General features: G+C 43.5%; 1 protein-coding gene across 2 annotated transcripts in view; it reads left to right on the top strand.

The window, feature by feature from the left end:
* The window catches only part of PLEKHA8 (pleckstrin homology domain containing A8), a 30,326-nt gene extending 24,495 nt beyond the window's left edge, over positions 1-5,831 (top strand). The window contains exon 14 of one of the 2 annotated variants that reach the window (XM_061996967.1): positions 315-5,831. In XM_061996967.1, coding sequence (XP_061852951.1) covers positions 315-512 — 198 coding nt within the window. In that variant the 3' untranslated portion in view covers positions 513-5,831. The remainder of the gene's footprint in view (positions 1-314) is intronic. The other variant, XM_061996968.1, reaches the window with a different exon arrangement.
* The last annotated feature ends 9,385 nt before the right edge of the window (positions 5,832-15,216 follow it).

The following is a 15,216-nucleotide window of genomic DNA, read 5'->3' as shown; positions in this document are numbered from 1 at the left end:
TTCAACTGTTAACCTTACACTGCCAAGCCCGCCACTAAACCACGTCCCTAAGCACCTCAGCTACACGGCTTTTAAATATCACCAGGGATGGTGATTCCACCACTTCCCTGGGCAGCCTGGGACAGTGTCTTAACAACCCTTTCAGTGAAGAAGTTTTTTCCTAATATTCAATCTAAACCTTTCCTATAAGTAAATACATTAAAGCTGTGTAATCAAAGTGCAAAGAGGAATGTTTTACAAGATTTTCATGTATTTAGTTGAGTTTCTTTTGCTGTTCTGTTTTGCAAAACTAAAAGCTTTGGTTCCTCTCCCAGTTAGCTTTAAGGGCAGCTCCGACATACGAAGACTTTGTGGCAGCTCTGTCTGTAGAGGAGTGTGATCCTCAGGAAGAAACATTTTACAAAGGAATGCAGAGGGACCTCAACATTTACTTACCAGCCATGGAAAAGCAGCTAAATATCTTGGACACTCTCTACGAAGTACATGGTTTGGAGTCAGATGAGGTGGTATGACTACAGTAAGCGTCTTCAAACTTCAGGGACCGTCTCTGTTAACAAAGATTTATTTCATTCGATTGGTTTTTTTGGACATTGTTTCTGTTCATTGTATCTTTTCAGGTGGGAATGGTGTTGTGAGTGTTTGTGGGGAAGGTATGTATGATTTTTATGGTTTTGTTATGCTCATTCTGTGTTTAAATGCAGAGGTACTGTTTCGTTTTGGGTCATAACTATGTCCGTGATGAATGTTTTTGACTGTTTCTCTCCTGCCTGTGCGCTTCCACTTCCCCTCCTAAAAGTAACAGTGCAGAATTTGGCCTTAGCTCCCATACCTTAGAGGGAGATCTTCACACAGGCATATGTGGCTGGTGGTCTGAGCTTCCCCAGGAACGAGCCTTGGAAACTGGGTGTCATGTTCCCTGACCAGCTCCCCATATATGCCCTGTCAGCTCCTGCCAGTAGACAGCAAGAAATTTGCTGGCACAGACTTAAGCAGAGCCCAGGTAATTTCAACAATGTTTTACACAAGCGATTGACGATGATGTCCATTGTCCTGGCTATTAAGGTTTTGGTGGCATTTTCTGTTTTGGGTTTAGGATTTTCTGAAATCAAATTCACATGAAAACCTAATATTTACTTTTAAATTTAAATTGCTTAAATTTAACTCTAGCAGTTTAAAAAGCAGATTTCATTGAAGTCCTTCCTAGGCTGCCGTTATGGGCAGAGACTTCATGGAAGTGGACATGAAATGAGTAAAGCATAGAGGAAGGTAGAATTTGTCACAGAGCCATTACACATTGGACCAATTGCAAAACTGAAAATCTGAAATGACGTAGAAGTGTCTGGAAATTTGGAAAGTAAGATTTGCCCTTTTTCCCATTTTGCTGATACAGTTAAAAATGTGCTCGTTGACACTGCTGCTGTTAAAAAGAATAAAGAGGTCCTTTCAGCTAGTGACGTGGTTAAGGACAAAATTCCTAGTTGTGTTGATGACTAGAAGGCTGACTGTAAATTATTGGAGGTACAAGCTGGTCTCTCAGTAGTGACCTAGGGCTTCAGATGGCTTTGTACAAAGAGTTCAGTTTAACTTATGTGCAAGAGGAGAGAAGACTGTGTTAATGAAGTACTTAGAATTATAAATCTTGGTGTATATATAAGAGAAGTCAGTGTTGCCAGAGTCAGAAGTACTGTCTTTCGCTGGGCTAAGACCCATGTTGTAAGTAAAATGAATGTACTTCAGGCCTGCAGCCCTGCATTGCTCTGTGATGGGAGCCTCTCTGCACACCAAATACTTGATACTTTCTAAAGGGCCTGATATTGTGAGCTTTAATGAAAGCATATAATGCTTGAAGAAAAGACCAAACATCACACTTGTTGTATAAAGCAAGATAGCTTGACTCTAATTAGGCATTTAAAGGATGTGATTTTCTTGTTCCTGTCATCCTCGAGTTTTGCCTGTCTGTCGTTCTTAAAGAGACATACTCAAATGTGGGGGAGTTTTGGGTTTTTTTATTTTCTTAATTTAAGTGGTGTATATATGAGTACAAAGTTAAAACTTTTGACCAAAGCTCCATTGAATTATTTCACTGCTTGTAGTACTAAAAGTGAAGCAGAGAGCCTTTTGGATGTGGATGGCTACTTCTTCTAAGCATGAATGCAAAGAACCCACCCCTCTAGTAGAAAAACCAACTCTCCACCCTGCATTGTTTCCTCAAGGTTTTCAACTGTTATGTGGGAAACTTTGATGTTACAGTTCTACCTGGAAAGGTAATAGAGACCACATTTGCACAAAGTATCAGCTAGGGTATTGGGAGAGCAGAAAGGGATCTCTCTTCTCTAAAAATTAACTGTCAGGTAATGAAAATTCACTTTCCTTTTCCCTCTAAGCTTTTCCGGTAGCAGGAAAGCATATTCAGCACTTAAAATCTTTGGAAGTATTTTGGGGTTTTCAGTTTGTTTGGTTTGTTTTTTCACTAGTTAGTGCACATCAGACACAATATGTGATGCAAAAAGTTTATTTCATAGGCAGAGAACTGAAGAACTTCCTTGGCCACTAGCTTCAGCCGTGACTAACTTCTACCACCATCCCTTCTTCTGACAAGTAGAGAGTGGTCCACATTGCATGTCTGCTAATCAGCATGGCATCCTGCCTCAGAGCAGGCTTTCTCATCTTGCTCTTCAGTGTAAAGTTGGTCTTTCTGAACTCTGAAATTGGTGCTTGAGAACATTCTTAGGAGACCGTGGCTTGAGGAGACCCCTGAGTGCTTGTTAAACAGGGGACTTGTAGAGAGGAACTGAGCAGTGTCTCCTTGCCTTCAAAACGTGTGCTTCACCATGCACTGCTCTTGCAGGATGTTATGCACTTTGAAGACTTGTGAATGTTATCTTTCCAGTCAAACTACCACTGAGAAAGAAAACCATACAGCATGTTGCAGAGCTGAACTCCAAGCTATGCCTCTAAGGATGCAATAGACCAGATGACCAAATGGAAGCAAAACACTGCTAGACAATTCACTTCTTTTCTTCCAGTGTCAGTTTGGCAAACAAAGAGGATAGCTTTTCATTTTAATAATTGTGGAGAACAAGCAACTAAATTTTGGCCTTCAAATTTAGAAATGGAGAGAAGGCAGGTCCGTATTTTCTGTTTGTTTTTTTGGTTCATGGATTGGTTAGGGTTGTTTGGTTTTTTTTTCTTTAATGGCTAACATTTATGAGCAATTGGTATGTGTACTGATGGAGGTCCACATGACTCTCGGATAACAGCACCTTTGCTCTGTATACTTTACATTAACTGCTTTGGTTTCTTTAACTGCACTAGTCTTGCATCCCTTTCCTTTAGAAATACTTTTACCTGTTTCCTTCAGTGTCTAACAGTTGCATATTCTCAGGGATTTTTCTTAGCCATGGCAAAATAAGTAATCACAGCCTTACCCTAGGGGAGTAAAGGCTGCTTTTTGTGAAATTAGCATAGCTGAGCATAGGACATACAGCATATGACACTGCTGGTGTATCTCCAGTACGCATCCTTGCTGAGACATGGTAAATCCCAAAGCAATCTGATAGAAGCACTATCTAGTACTGAATAATGGCAGTTGGCATATTTGAATAGATCTCACACACACATCTTAGTAATATAGTGACTTTGGCATTGGTGCAGAACTCTCAAATTTCAGTCGAGTTCTGCTTAGCAATGGGAAGCTTTTATTTATTTTGTTTGTATTTTTTAAAACCAGCTGTGTTCTGATACCCCTTCTGCTATTTTAAGACACCATACTCAGTTCCATAGTGAAATTCTGTGACATTACAATTGTAGAATATGAACTGGATACTCTTGTGCTTTAGTGTAAACTTAAGGAGTCATTGAAACATCCCATCTGTTGTAATATGGGTCTCCCTTTAACAAATGCACTTAAGGACCATATACCTTCACTTAGAAGCTTTTTGTAAAGCACTATCAGGATTTAGGTTACAGCTGTTTGCTTTTAAAATGTTTCATAGTTTAAAGAGTGTCACTTGGTTGTCTGGACATTTATGAACTATGCCCAAAGGTACTCCAGTTGTTTGCAGCAAGCTTTGGCAAAGGGGTGTGGGCCGTTATAGAGAACAGTGCTACGTATGTTTGTCCATATGCTGGATCTTCTAATCATTTCTTTTTGTGGAAAACTTTAGGGAACTTTAAACAGCCTTTCAGACACCAGAAAATATCATTATCATGTTCCTACCTGGCTATCTTTCCCTCTTCCCCCACTTGATTACCACCCCTTCCTTTCCTTCCATTGTCATCTCTTTTGCTACCAGAGCTGTTATTGTCACGTTGAAACACATCTCCATAGATGTACAAAGCAGAAAACTTACAAAGCTTTGTAAGTGATAGAAATGTAAACAAGGAAAAATCAGACCTGACTTCTATGGCAGGCAACCAACATACAGTCCAGTGGAGAATGTGCTGGCTTTTCTCTGAAGGTTCTCCCTGCTTTGACATACTTTGCCAGGAAAGCCACACCACTTTGAACTTTTAATTTCATGGATGAAATTTAAATTGTGACACTTCAGACTTGGCAGTTCTACCTCTTACATGTGAAAGCACAGGGATTTTTATTATTATTTTAATTGACTTATTTCTCTTCTCTTGCCTGCATAGTACAGATAACAAAACAAAAAGAGAAGGGGAGTGGGAATAACTGAATTGATGCCTCTTTGCTACCTTCTGTAGCCCCCTTGGTGAACAAAACCTGCAAACTACCACAGCAATATAAAAATCACCCTTGTGCAGAAGGGGTATTGTAGCACGCTTATTGTCTCTGAGCAAGCCCAAGCAGTAGCTGATCCTGCCCACAGTTCCCATAGGGATTTAAGTACTTGCTTTGAAGTTAAGAACATCAGCACATGCTTCACTTAACCACACGTGCACCCTCCCACTGGCATGCAGTTCTTCAAAATGTGGGCTTTGGCTATCATTTTTAATATCCCTGTTTTAGTAAAGTATTTCTCCCTCCAGATACTCCAGGTATGCTAGAGGTGGATTGTTTTTTCTTTTAATGTATGAAACTTCCTTGTTTTCATATCCTGATTTCTGCTTAACACTAAGTTTGTTAATATTATTTTGCATTGTAGCATTCAGAGGGTCCAAAACTTACTAATGCCTTTAATTTAAAGACATATTAAAGTTTTAGATTTATGTCTACATGAAACTAAACAGTAAATTGCATTCCAGAGTACAGTGATTAAACTGAAAACCAAAGCAGCTTGCTTTTGTGGTTTCCTTTTCTCAAGCTGGTTTTGGGCATACGTTTATTATCAATGTCAAACTGAGCTTACTGCAAGCCTTACTTATACATACTGAAATACATTACCTATGTACTAAAATGCATTTAAAGATGAAGAGAAGGCATATTGCCTCACACTTTAAATTTACTGAAGTCTAAGGGCTTGTTCCTGCCCCTAAAATCACCTCTTCCCATGTAAGCATTGCACAAATTGTGGTGTCATAAGCAGGGCAATCCAAAATACTTTGGATACTTCAGTCTGCATCGTCTCTCGAGTCATACAGCATCTGTCTCTTCTTTTGGAGCATTGTTAAGACCTTTGTCAGACTTTTCTATTATTTCATTATAATAAACTTATTTTAAATAAGCATGTTTTAAAAAAATCTCACTTTCTCCTTGCATGGATTTTGTTTCTTTAATTACAGTAGAGGGCCTAAAGTGCTCCTCAGGACTGCATCTGTTCTACATACTGTGTGAACAGTTGAAAACGGTATGTTTCTGATTCACAGAAGCTACCTGTATGTGTCTTTGTATGAAGAATGTTAACACACATGGAGCCTGTTTTGATGACGAGAATAAAAGCTGTGTCTAGCATATGGTCGTGGGTCCTTGGCCAGTGGAAATATGTGAAGGCTGTCACTGCAAAAGCCAGCCTGGCAGTGTGAGAGGAATTTGTACTTCAGAATTGCATGAATGACTTGTCTTCCTTTTACCTGGACTTGAATCTCTTCCATAGAGATTTCAAAGACTTCAGAAACTCCTGTGTGGTCATCTTCAGATGCTGATGAAGACTAGTGCTCCATAATTAATGTGGTTGTAACATCTTCCTTTCTATCCTCCTTTCTTTCTGTTATTTTCTGTATGAAGACAGCATGGACCTGAGAGCAGATCTATGATACCCAGTTGTCTCTCTCTAGCAAGGGTAAGTCCCTCTGTTAAATCCAGATGGAGATCTGTGAAGTGGCCAAGGCATTTTCATAGCTGGAGAAGAGCAGATGAGACTGACCTCCTGCCAGTGTCTAACCATCCTTGTGGAAGAGGATGCGTGTATCCTATTGCAGCAACAGCAGCATACTCAGCTAGAGCTGGCTGTCTCCTGTGGGATACAGGAGACTCTGAACCTTTCTAATACAGTAGGCTCCAGAGTGTCGGCTCAGCAAAGGCTCATGCTTCTGGAAGGGCTGAGTTCTGCCATCCATCTGTCTCCCTTGCTGGGACTGAGCTGGTGGAGAGCTGGCACCTCAGCTTGTCACCTGAGGGACAAATGGTTTAGAAGGCCCTCTAGGGCAGAGATCACATCCCTCTTTCACTGCTCCATGGTTTTATTCACCTTCTCTCCCTCTTAAGGAAATAAGCAGGTTATCAGTCATGAAACTGCAGCAGTTCCAGTTAAATAACAAGGTTCCAGCTAAATAACTCATGCTTTTAGAAGCCGCCATAAGACACTGTCTTGGCCCGGGTCTGTTGCGGAAATAACTTGGCATGTGGGTGAGCCCAAGTGCCACTGGCACAAGGTGTCCTTGCAGCTATGATGCAGGTTATTTTGATGGCTCTCCTGAAGTGTCAGCTGTACCACAAAGAACCACTGAGACACAGTGTATTGTATAATCTGACAGCTCCTCTGAAGCCATGCTATTCCATGTTGCAGTTAGGGTACAGAGCCAGCTCTTCCACTTCTGCTATCTCTGTGTTATGCTGCACTAGACAACTGTAGCTCTTCACATGAAACCAAAGAGGATCTACACAGAGACAGACATTGAAAACAGTACAGAGTCTACCAAAACTTCATGCCAAATCACAGAGTAGTGGGAGTTGAAAGGAACCTCTAGATATCATCCAGTCCAACCTCCTGCTCAGGCAGGTTAACCCAGATCAGGTCACACAGGAACACATCCACGTGGCTTTGAAAACCTCCAGAGAAGTAAACTCCACCACTTCTCTGAGCAGCCTGTGCCAGGGCTCTCTCACCCTCACAGCAAAGTTTTTCCTCATATTCAAGTGGAATTTCCTATCCTCCAGCTTGTGCCTATTACCCCTTGCCCTGCCACTGAATGCTACAGAAAAAGACTCACCGCATCCTCTCAACACCTGCCCTTTAGGTATTTATAAGCATTGATAAGGCACTCCCCTCAGTCTTCTCCTGGCTAAATAGCTCCAGGTCTTGCAGCCTTTCCTCATAAGACAGATTGTCATGGTTTAAACAGTGCTGGCAATATCCAAACCATGCAGTTGCTCACTCCTGTTGACCTTGGCAGAATAGGGGGGCAAACCAGGGGGCAAAGGTAAAGCTTTGTGGGTTGAGATAAGGACAGTTTAGTAGAACAACACAAGGAGAGAACAAACGGCCATGACAGCACAGGAAGGGAGCACTGCCCCAGGTGACTGCCCTTCCCTCACAGCCCAATGCTCAGTCCCCACGGAGCAGTCCCCCTGTGGCCACTCTTGCAGCTCCCCGTGTATCCTGAGCATGACTCAGCATAGCCTCCTCCCTTGCAGCCCCTGGGGGAAGTTAACCCTATCGCTGACAAACTGTGGACAGGGATGTTCCCTGTCCCCCCAACACCTTTGTTGCCCTCCGCTGGACTCTGTCCATGCAGCATTGTAATGAACTGTTCCCTTTTCTTGTTTGAAATCACAAGGTGCTTTTCAGGCAGAAATATGAAGGTTCAGCTTTCCATCCAGGCCTGTCATAAACAAATAAAACAAGTGTTCATTTTCACCAGAGAAGTAGTAACTTGCTGCAGCCATGCATACAACTTCTCTCCATAGGCATTTTTGGACCGGAGAAGGAGGGATGTGATGGAGTCCATCATGCACCATTATATCCACAGACCTGCCCCACTTTGGCAAAACCCACAAGCCTTGTATTACAGCTTCTGACCATAAGCTGCAAGACTGATTTGCCAACCAGCACTGTGGTGTCCTATTTTACAGTTGAAATGTGTCCATGAGTGAAGGAGGGCAGAACATGGTGGCTGTGGTAAGGAGGTCTGTGACTGTGCAGAGGTACTGTCTGTTAGCACGAGTTGTTAGTCACCTCTGTAAACTGCTCTGCTCCCCATACACAAAAAGGTATCATCCAGGGAGTGTCTCCTCCACAACTTCCACCAGTTGGAAAAAAGCAAACGTGTTGCTATTACAGGATCTTCTGCAGAGAGAGCAGCAGCTAAAGCTTTGACAGTTTGTGATGTTTGCTAGTAAAGGTCACAGGCTGTGATAGTGGCTGCTAAATTCCTGTCCCCTCAGGAACCTAGATTCATGGTTCAAAATAAAAAATGGTGTGCTGAAAGTTCACACAGGTGCTGCTGTTAAAATGAGAACCTGAAAGAGGACCAAAATATCCATAACTATTCTTTTCTAAAGAATCTTCTATATGCAAGAAGTACTGTTTTCTGAATTAAAAGGTGAAAGGCAACACAAGCTGACAGCACCAATGTTTAGGCCAATGCAACCAAGCAGAGTGGACCTTCACTGGGTTGATTTCTTTGTAGTCCAGCTGCAAACCCTGTTATGCTCAGTGCAGCGTGGGGTGGAGTGCAGTTTTGCTGCCCTATAGTAAATACAAAGCTATTGAAATGCAAAACATGGGACTGTAACTCGGTGCTAAAGCCTGGACAGATCACAGAGTTTGAACATCACTTTAAAGTGTTTATGCAAAGCTGTTACCTGAATCTGATCCACAAGGAGAAAAGTTTTCTTCACCCAGATGAGATCACACAGGAACACATCCAAGTGGGTTTTGAAAACCTCCAGAGAAGGAGACTCCACATCCTCCCCAGGCAGCCTGTGCCAGGGCTCCCTCACCTGAACAGCAAAGTAGTTTTCCCTTGTGTTTAAGTGGAATTTCCTGTGTTCCAGCTTATGTAGGTTTCTCTAGGAGCTGTTTACTCACCACTTCAGCAAGGCAGCATCATTAGTGCACGAGTTTCACCTGCAACAGGAGGAGCTGAAATTGGTGATAATCATGTCCTTTCAGAGCTCTCAGTCAAGGAGTTCCTGAGATGCTGCTTCCCTGTCAAGGACCCCAACAGAGTCTGGTGCCAACCAGTAGCATTTGGCTGCCTTGTGTGTACCTCACTGCTTTCAGCATGATGCACTGGGGTGTGGCCTGTGCAAAGTCCTCCAGAGATGCCAAAGAGAACACAGGTCACTCTTTTCTTAAAATCAATCATATCTGAGATTTTAAAATGAATTTTGCATCAATTTGTCTTCCTGCCAGGGCTCCTGCTCCAGCTATGGCTTGCTGCCAAAATAATTTCCAGTCAGTTTACCATCTGTTTCCAGTGTTGGTGTTGCCAGCTCATTTGTCGTCTTCAGAGACCAGACATGCCTCACATAGTTTCCTATAGGTCACAGTTTTCCACTTGCTTTCTTGCTTAGCAGCTGGTCCCCAGCATCCTTCCAGCGGGTGGGAGGAAGCCATGAGCCGTACAGCCTCTACAGCATGGCTGCTGCTCGCTGGCCCCACTGTCTCTGTAACACCACATTTGAGCGTGCTCTCAGGCATTCAATGCTCACTGAGCTCAGCACACCATGTCCCACAACTCAAGCAGCAGCCATCTGGCCCAAAACAAGCAGCTTTGCCCCATGGGCAGGACACACCTGTGTGTGCAGGGGAGTGCTGGGGATGCCTCTGAGAAACTTCTGCCCCTCCAAGTGCTGTGGTGTCAAGGAGAGCTATTTTGCCAGAAAAGACAGTGGGAGACCTTTGTCAAGAGGAAAAGGCATGCTGTCCCACACCCAGCTTTGTTCTGCTGCTCCTGGCCCAGGTGTTGAGGCACCATCAGTCTTGCTCCAGCAGATCCACTGTCAGGCACAGGGACCTTCTTGCAGACACTTGTCTGTAAGGAGTCATCCCCTTGTCAGGGATGTGCCAAATGTCTCAGTTGCACATTGGGTCCTGTCAAGACATTTCGCAACTTATTTTCTTCAATCTATCTTATTACATGCCCCTTCCCCTCCAGTCTTTTAAGGGTTCATGTTCTCTCACCTTCGATTTACGGCACAGTATCAATGTATAAATAGACGCTGCCACTATTACCTGCTGCTGTGATGAATATGAGTGATGCTCATTCAAAGATGTAGAAAAGCTAGGAAATGTACATACAAAGACACACAGGCAACATAGCACAACCAGTAAGGTCAACTTGAAGCCACCCTTTGTTTGCTAGCTACTACCTTATATACTGCTTCTGCCCATGTGATCACCCAGGGCTCAATTGATTAACCTGCAGCACCTGTTTCTGATAATTGGAAGCAGCTTGCCAGCTGCATTAACTTGTCCCTACCATCTTTATTCAAACTAAGGAAGTATCTGGCTGGTCAAAGTCATATTCGTATCCACAACCTTCCTCATACTTCATCAATCACCTTGAGGAGACAGGTCTCAAACACAGCCGTGGGTGGAAGCTGGGGAAAGCCCTAGAATATTTTGAAGAACTTGGACATACTTCTTGTCAGACAGCCCAAAAGTTTCTTCAGGTGGCACTCTGTTTTTTTTCTATTGGTCATTGACTTGTGTGGAGAGTCCTTTATCCAGGCTACAACCCTTCTGAAACAGACTGTTGAAAGCTCTTCCACTTTTGATAATTAGCTATTAGCTCACATTTTCCTAAGCCTGTGTCATCTAGTGATCAAGTCATTTTTTTATAGTCTCTAAACTGCCTGTGAGTATGTAGCTGTTCTCAGCGCAGGGAAAGGATTAATCTGTCCACATTCATATCTTTTTGTCCACAGATCATCTCAAAGGGAGCTTTGCTTTCAGCTACTAGAAGAATAAGTCTTTTTTATATGGACACTTAGAAACATACAGAAGGAGGATATTCCTATGAGCATGTAACTTATTTAAAAAAAGAAATTAACCATAGAATCATTTTGGTTGGAAAAGACCTTTAAGACCAAGTCCAACCACTAACCTCCCACTGCCAAGCCCACCACTAAAAGGTATCCCTTAGCACCTCATCTACACGTCTTTAAAATATCGCCAGGGGCAGTGACTCCACCACCTCCTTGGGCAGCCCATTGCAGTATTTGTTCTTACCCTTTTTATTAAAAAAAGAAAGAAGTAAGGAAATAATCATCCTTTTGCTGAAGGAGCAGAACTGTGTCTGTTTGATATTCAGCTGCATGTCACAAAACCCAAGCCACCGACATAGCTATTGTGAGGATATGTCTACATGTAAAATACTCTTCAAAGCATGCTTCATAATCAACAGCTAAATGGGCTGTTCCTAACCAGAAACAGAACAAATCAATTCCCAGTGTTTTCTGTAAGGAAATAATTCAGCACTCACTGCTGGGAGCATGGCTGCTGTGGCCTTCCAGAGACACATGCAGCACAGAGTTGCCTTAAAAGACATTTCTTGTGGGCTATGAAGTTTGTTGAAACCAAGACAGGGTCTGGAAAACTGCCTTGGTTTCTGTCCCTAAATAAATGTCAGATAGATCCGATCACCTCTGTAAATCAACTGCCAAGCGTGTGGCCCTCAAGCCTCAGTGACAACCTTCATCTGAGCTGTAGGTGGTGAGCGTGAGGAGGGGAATTGTTTCTGCTCCCAAATACCAATGCAGTGCTTTGCCCCTTGGTGCAATAGAAATTAAGGCATCTCCAATATTAACAAACAGACAGCAAATGGACCAGCCCACTGTGAAACATGGGCCTGAGTGCTGCAGGCAAGGAGAGAAGCTCAAGCCACTTGGTGTTGCCTGTGGCTGTGCTGCATGACACTGCAGAAATCCTGCTTCTGGAACATCACTAAGGGCTTTTTGGCTGGTTTTGCAGTTTGAGGGAAGCTTTGCCTCTCTGCCCTGCAGCCAGAGTCCTGTCATCCTCAGGGTTGCAAAATACATAGGTGGTATGTGTAAAGAGAACAGGAGTTTCCTCTTACAAATGACCTACCTAACTGACACTTGACTGCTGAATGCAGGAAGAATAGTCATGTTAATTGTATGTCCTTAGGGCTTGGTTCTTCCTTGCCTATACCCAGTGTAAACTCTCTTAAGTCCCAAGGGCCAGTCACAGCAGTCCAATCATTCCTGCTCTTGTGCCCTGTTAAACCTATGGGACATTATTGCTCATTAGATAATGGGATAGTGTAGAGCAGAGAACAAAATTTAACATCTTTAGCATAACAACTCCATCTCAGACAGCTTAAAGCAGAGCCTGCTAACCCCAGGCAACAACAGATACAGCTACTGAGCTTTATTTAGAAGCTGTAATCCTGCAGCATTTCACACCAGATGTTTTCTTGCTCAAAGTCTTGGCACAAAGCAAGCCTCTCTGCTCTTCCCTACATCCACTAAGACCAGAGAGATTACCAGCTTCACCCCACCAATCCCATACTTCTGCTTTGGGGTTACTGATGGGCTTGAAAACTAGTCTCTTGTCAAATGACAGCAAAACAATAACTCACCACTACAGCCACCAGATGGTTTATAGTGGTTGTCGTGGAGCATCACAGCTTAAATCTGGCTTTTTATTGTACTTCACAACCAGCCTCTCTGTGGTTTTTGGCCCATAGTATACACATTTCCACAGGACACTTTGGAATAATTCAGTCATCCTCCTCTTCAAGTCTGGTAACATGTCAAAACCCAAGTAATCCTCACCATTATAATGCTTGGCACATCCCATCCTCGGAGCAGTAATGCCAAGTAGGTAAGATGACAAACACAATGGAAATAAATCTAAAAAAAAAAATAAAAGAAATTATGTTGCTCTAAAGTGTCAGGATTGCCAGGTTTGCCTGTGTGTTTTTCTGTCAAATACACTCTGAGAGAAAGGCACGGGAATCACCGAACATAACCTGCCCCAAATGTCTGACTGGCTCAGTGCAGTCTTCCCCAACTCCTCCCTGGTGATTTTCATGGAAGAACATGGCCAATGGAAAAGAGAAGGAGGCAGTGGGAGCTCTTATCTTCCAAGCATAATTTGTCAGTAAAATATTTCTGGCCCACCAACATGAGGCTGGGGAACAGTACAGGGTCCTCAAGCTGTTCCCTCCTTGCTCTACCAAACTACAGATGCTCTGGTTAAGAGGGCAAAGGAAAAGAAGTCTTACATGCCTGTATTTCCATGTCTTAAGTCAGCACTTGCTAGTGGTTCAGTAGGAAATGCCACTGGGTGCCTTTTCTCCCTGGGAATGTGGTAGTGAATGACTGTCATCTCCTCCTGCTCACCCCACACAGGGGATGCTGAGAAGCCCGACAGACTCCTCTCCAAGATGTATGCTGAAAGCTTCCTGCCACGCCTGGCACATGGGTCAAGCACATATATCTTGAGACCAGCTTGAATTTAATGCTGATGTCAGTTTGTTCACTTATTAAACGCTGACACTTTAGACTGGCTGGGAGAGGGTCATCAGTTGCCAGGTTTCTAAATATATGCTAAATGCACTGCTGTATGAGGAGGTTAATGTTACCTCCTCTTCCTCCTGGCTGGCTTATCCTGCCTTTACCTCAGATTCTTGCTCTATTGAGTCTCTGCATCTGTGTTGTCACGCACCACCAGCTGAGCAGACTCACAGCTGCACCTGCAAAACAGTTCAGAGGGTGTTTTGTCCTTCCCTGTGTCCTGTAGGAGATGCCACTAGTAGCGTTGGCTCTGAGGACAGCCTGGCACACGGTTGTTCCTGAAAACTGTGAGATGCTGCGGGGCTCATGTCGCACGAGGCCCCTTCCTGCCCTGGGCACAGTGGCCAGAAGGGCTCTGGCTCCTCTCAGAGTCCTGCAGCACTGCCTGGCTGTGCTATGGCAGGCTCTGATGAGTTCAGCTCCAAGGTTACCTTTCCCCTTCCTTCCCAAAGAAAATGCTGAGCAGCACCCTGCACAGGGAGGGCCACCTGGTCAGCAGCAGGTAGGAAGGCTGCAGCAAAATACAACTGTTTAAGCCCTATTGTCTCACTTGAGAAAATTGTGTATCCAAACTGGACCCTCCATCAGATGCACAGGAAACTGTCAGAGTGAATTAAAAGGCCTAAAAGGCCAGGGCTATAAGTCAGTGCTTTTTAAGTGCCAAGATTTTGTTGGGGGTGCAGGGAGGGAAGCAGCCACTAATGTAATTTCCAGCAGGAGTACACTCCTCTAATACAATTTGCCTTGGCTACTCTTTCCAACACAGCCTTTCCTTGGCTGGGCTGGTTCAAGGCCATTCTTCTAAATGCTCCAGTAATTGCTGATTCGATGAAAGCATGTGCCAAGGCCTTGCTCTGGCCTCTTCAGGCCTGGAGTGACATCAGCCTTCAGCACAGAAGACCCCAAACTGCAGCAGAGAGCATATTGCCCAGTATGTAACCAAATGCATTAATACTGTCAGGTTTTTTTCACTGACCATGTTCAATAAAAACACAAAATGGCTCATTTGCTTAAGCTTTGTTCCTTTTTTCTCTTTGATTAAGGTTTGGCAGCATTCAGATAAGTTGCACAGTCCCTTACCAGATCAATAAGTGTCAGTTACTCTGAATCTAATTCCTGATCCCAGTTTTACGTTCACTAGTTGCCTGCTTTAGTTTTTCTTTCTGCCAGCTCCTTACTTTGCCTGGAGCAGAGTTCAATAGCACATAACTCAGCAATTTGCATGCAAAAAACTGGTTTCCAGGGAAGGGACCCTTGCTTTGCCTCATCCACCTCCTTAGGCAAAAGCTAGCAAAGGAAGAACTTGAAAGTCTGTCACAAAGTGCTCCCTGTTGCCTCACTCTTTCTGAGCTATAACATGATTTTTCCAAAACCTCTTTAAAGATCTCCTTGTGGCATTGCCTTGCTGGTATGATACACCTGAGTATCATCAAAGAATCACAGCACAAGACTGGTTTACTTCACTTGGGTTTCTTTTAGTCTTCCCTATTTAGTACATGCTGTGATTGTATGTGGCAGCAGAGTGCCAAAGCTATTGAATTGTGCCCAAAAGCAGCTAATTGGGAATTTAGTACTGTTATTACTGATATCAGCTGGTGCTC

Source organism: Colius striatus, chromosome 5 (genome assembly GCF_028858725.1).
Source record: "Colius striatus isolate bColStr4 chromosome 5, bColStr4.1.hap1, whole genome shotgun sequence".
NCBI lineage: Eukaryota > Metazoa > Chordata > Aves > Coliiformes > Coliidae > Colius > Colius striatus.
This window is presented reverse-complemented; position numbering and strand designations above follow the sequence as displayed.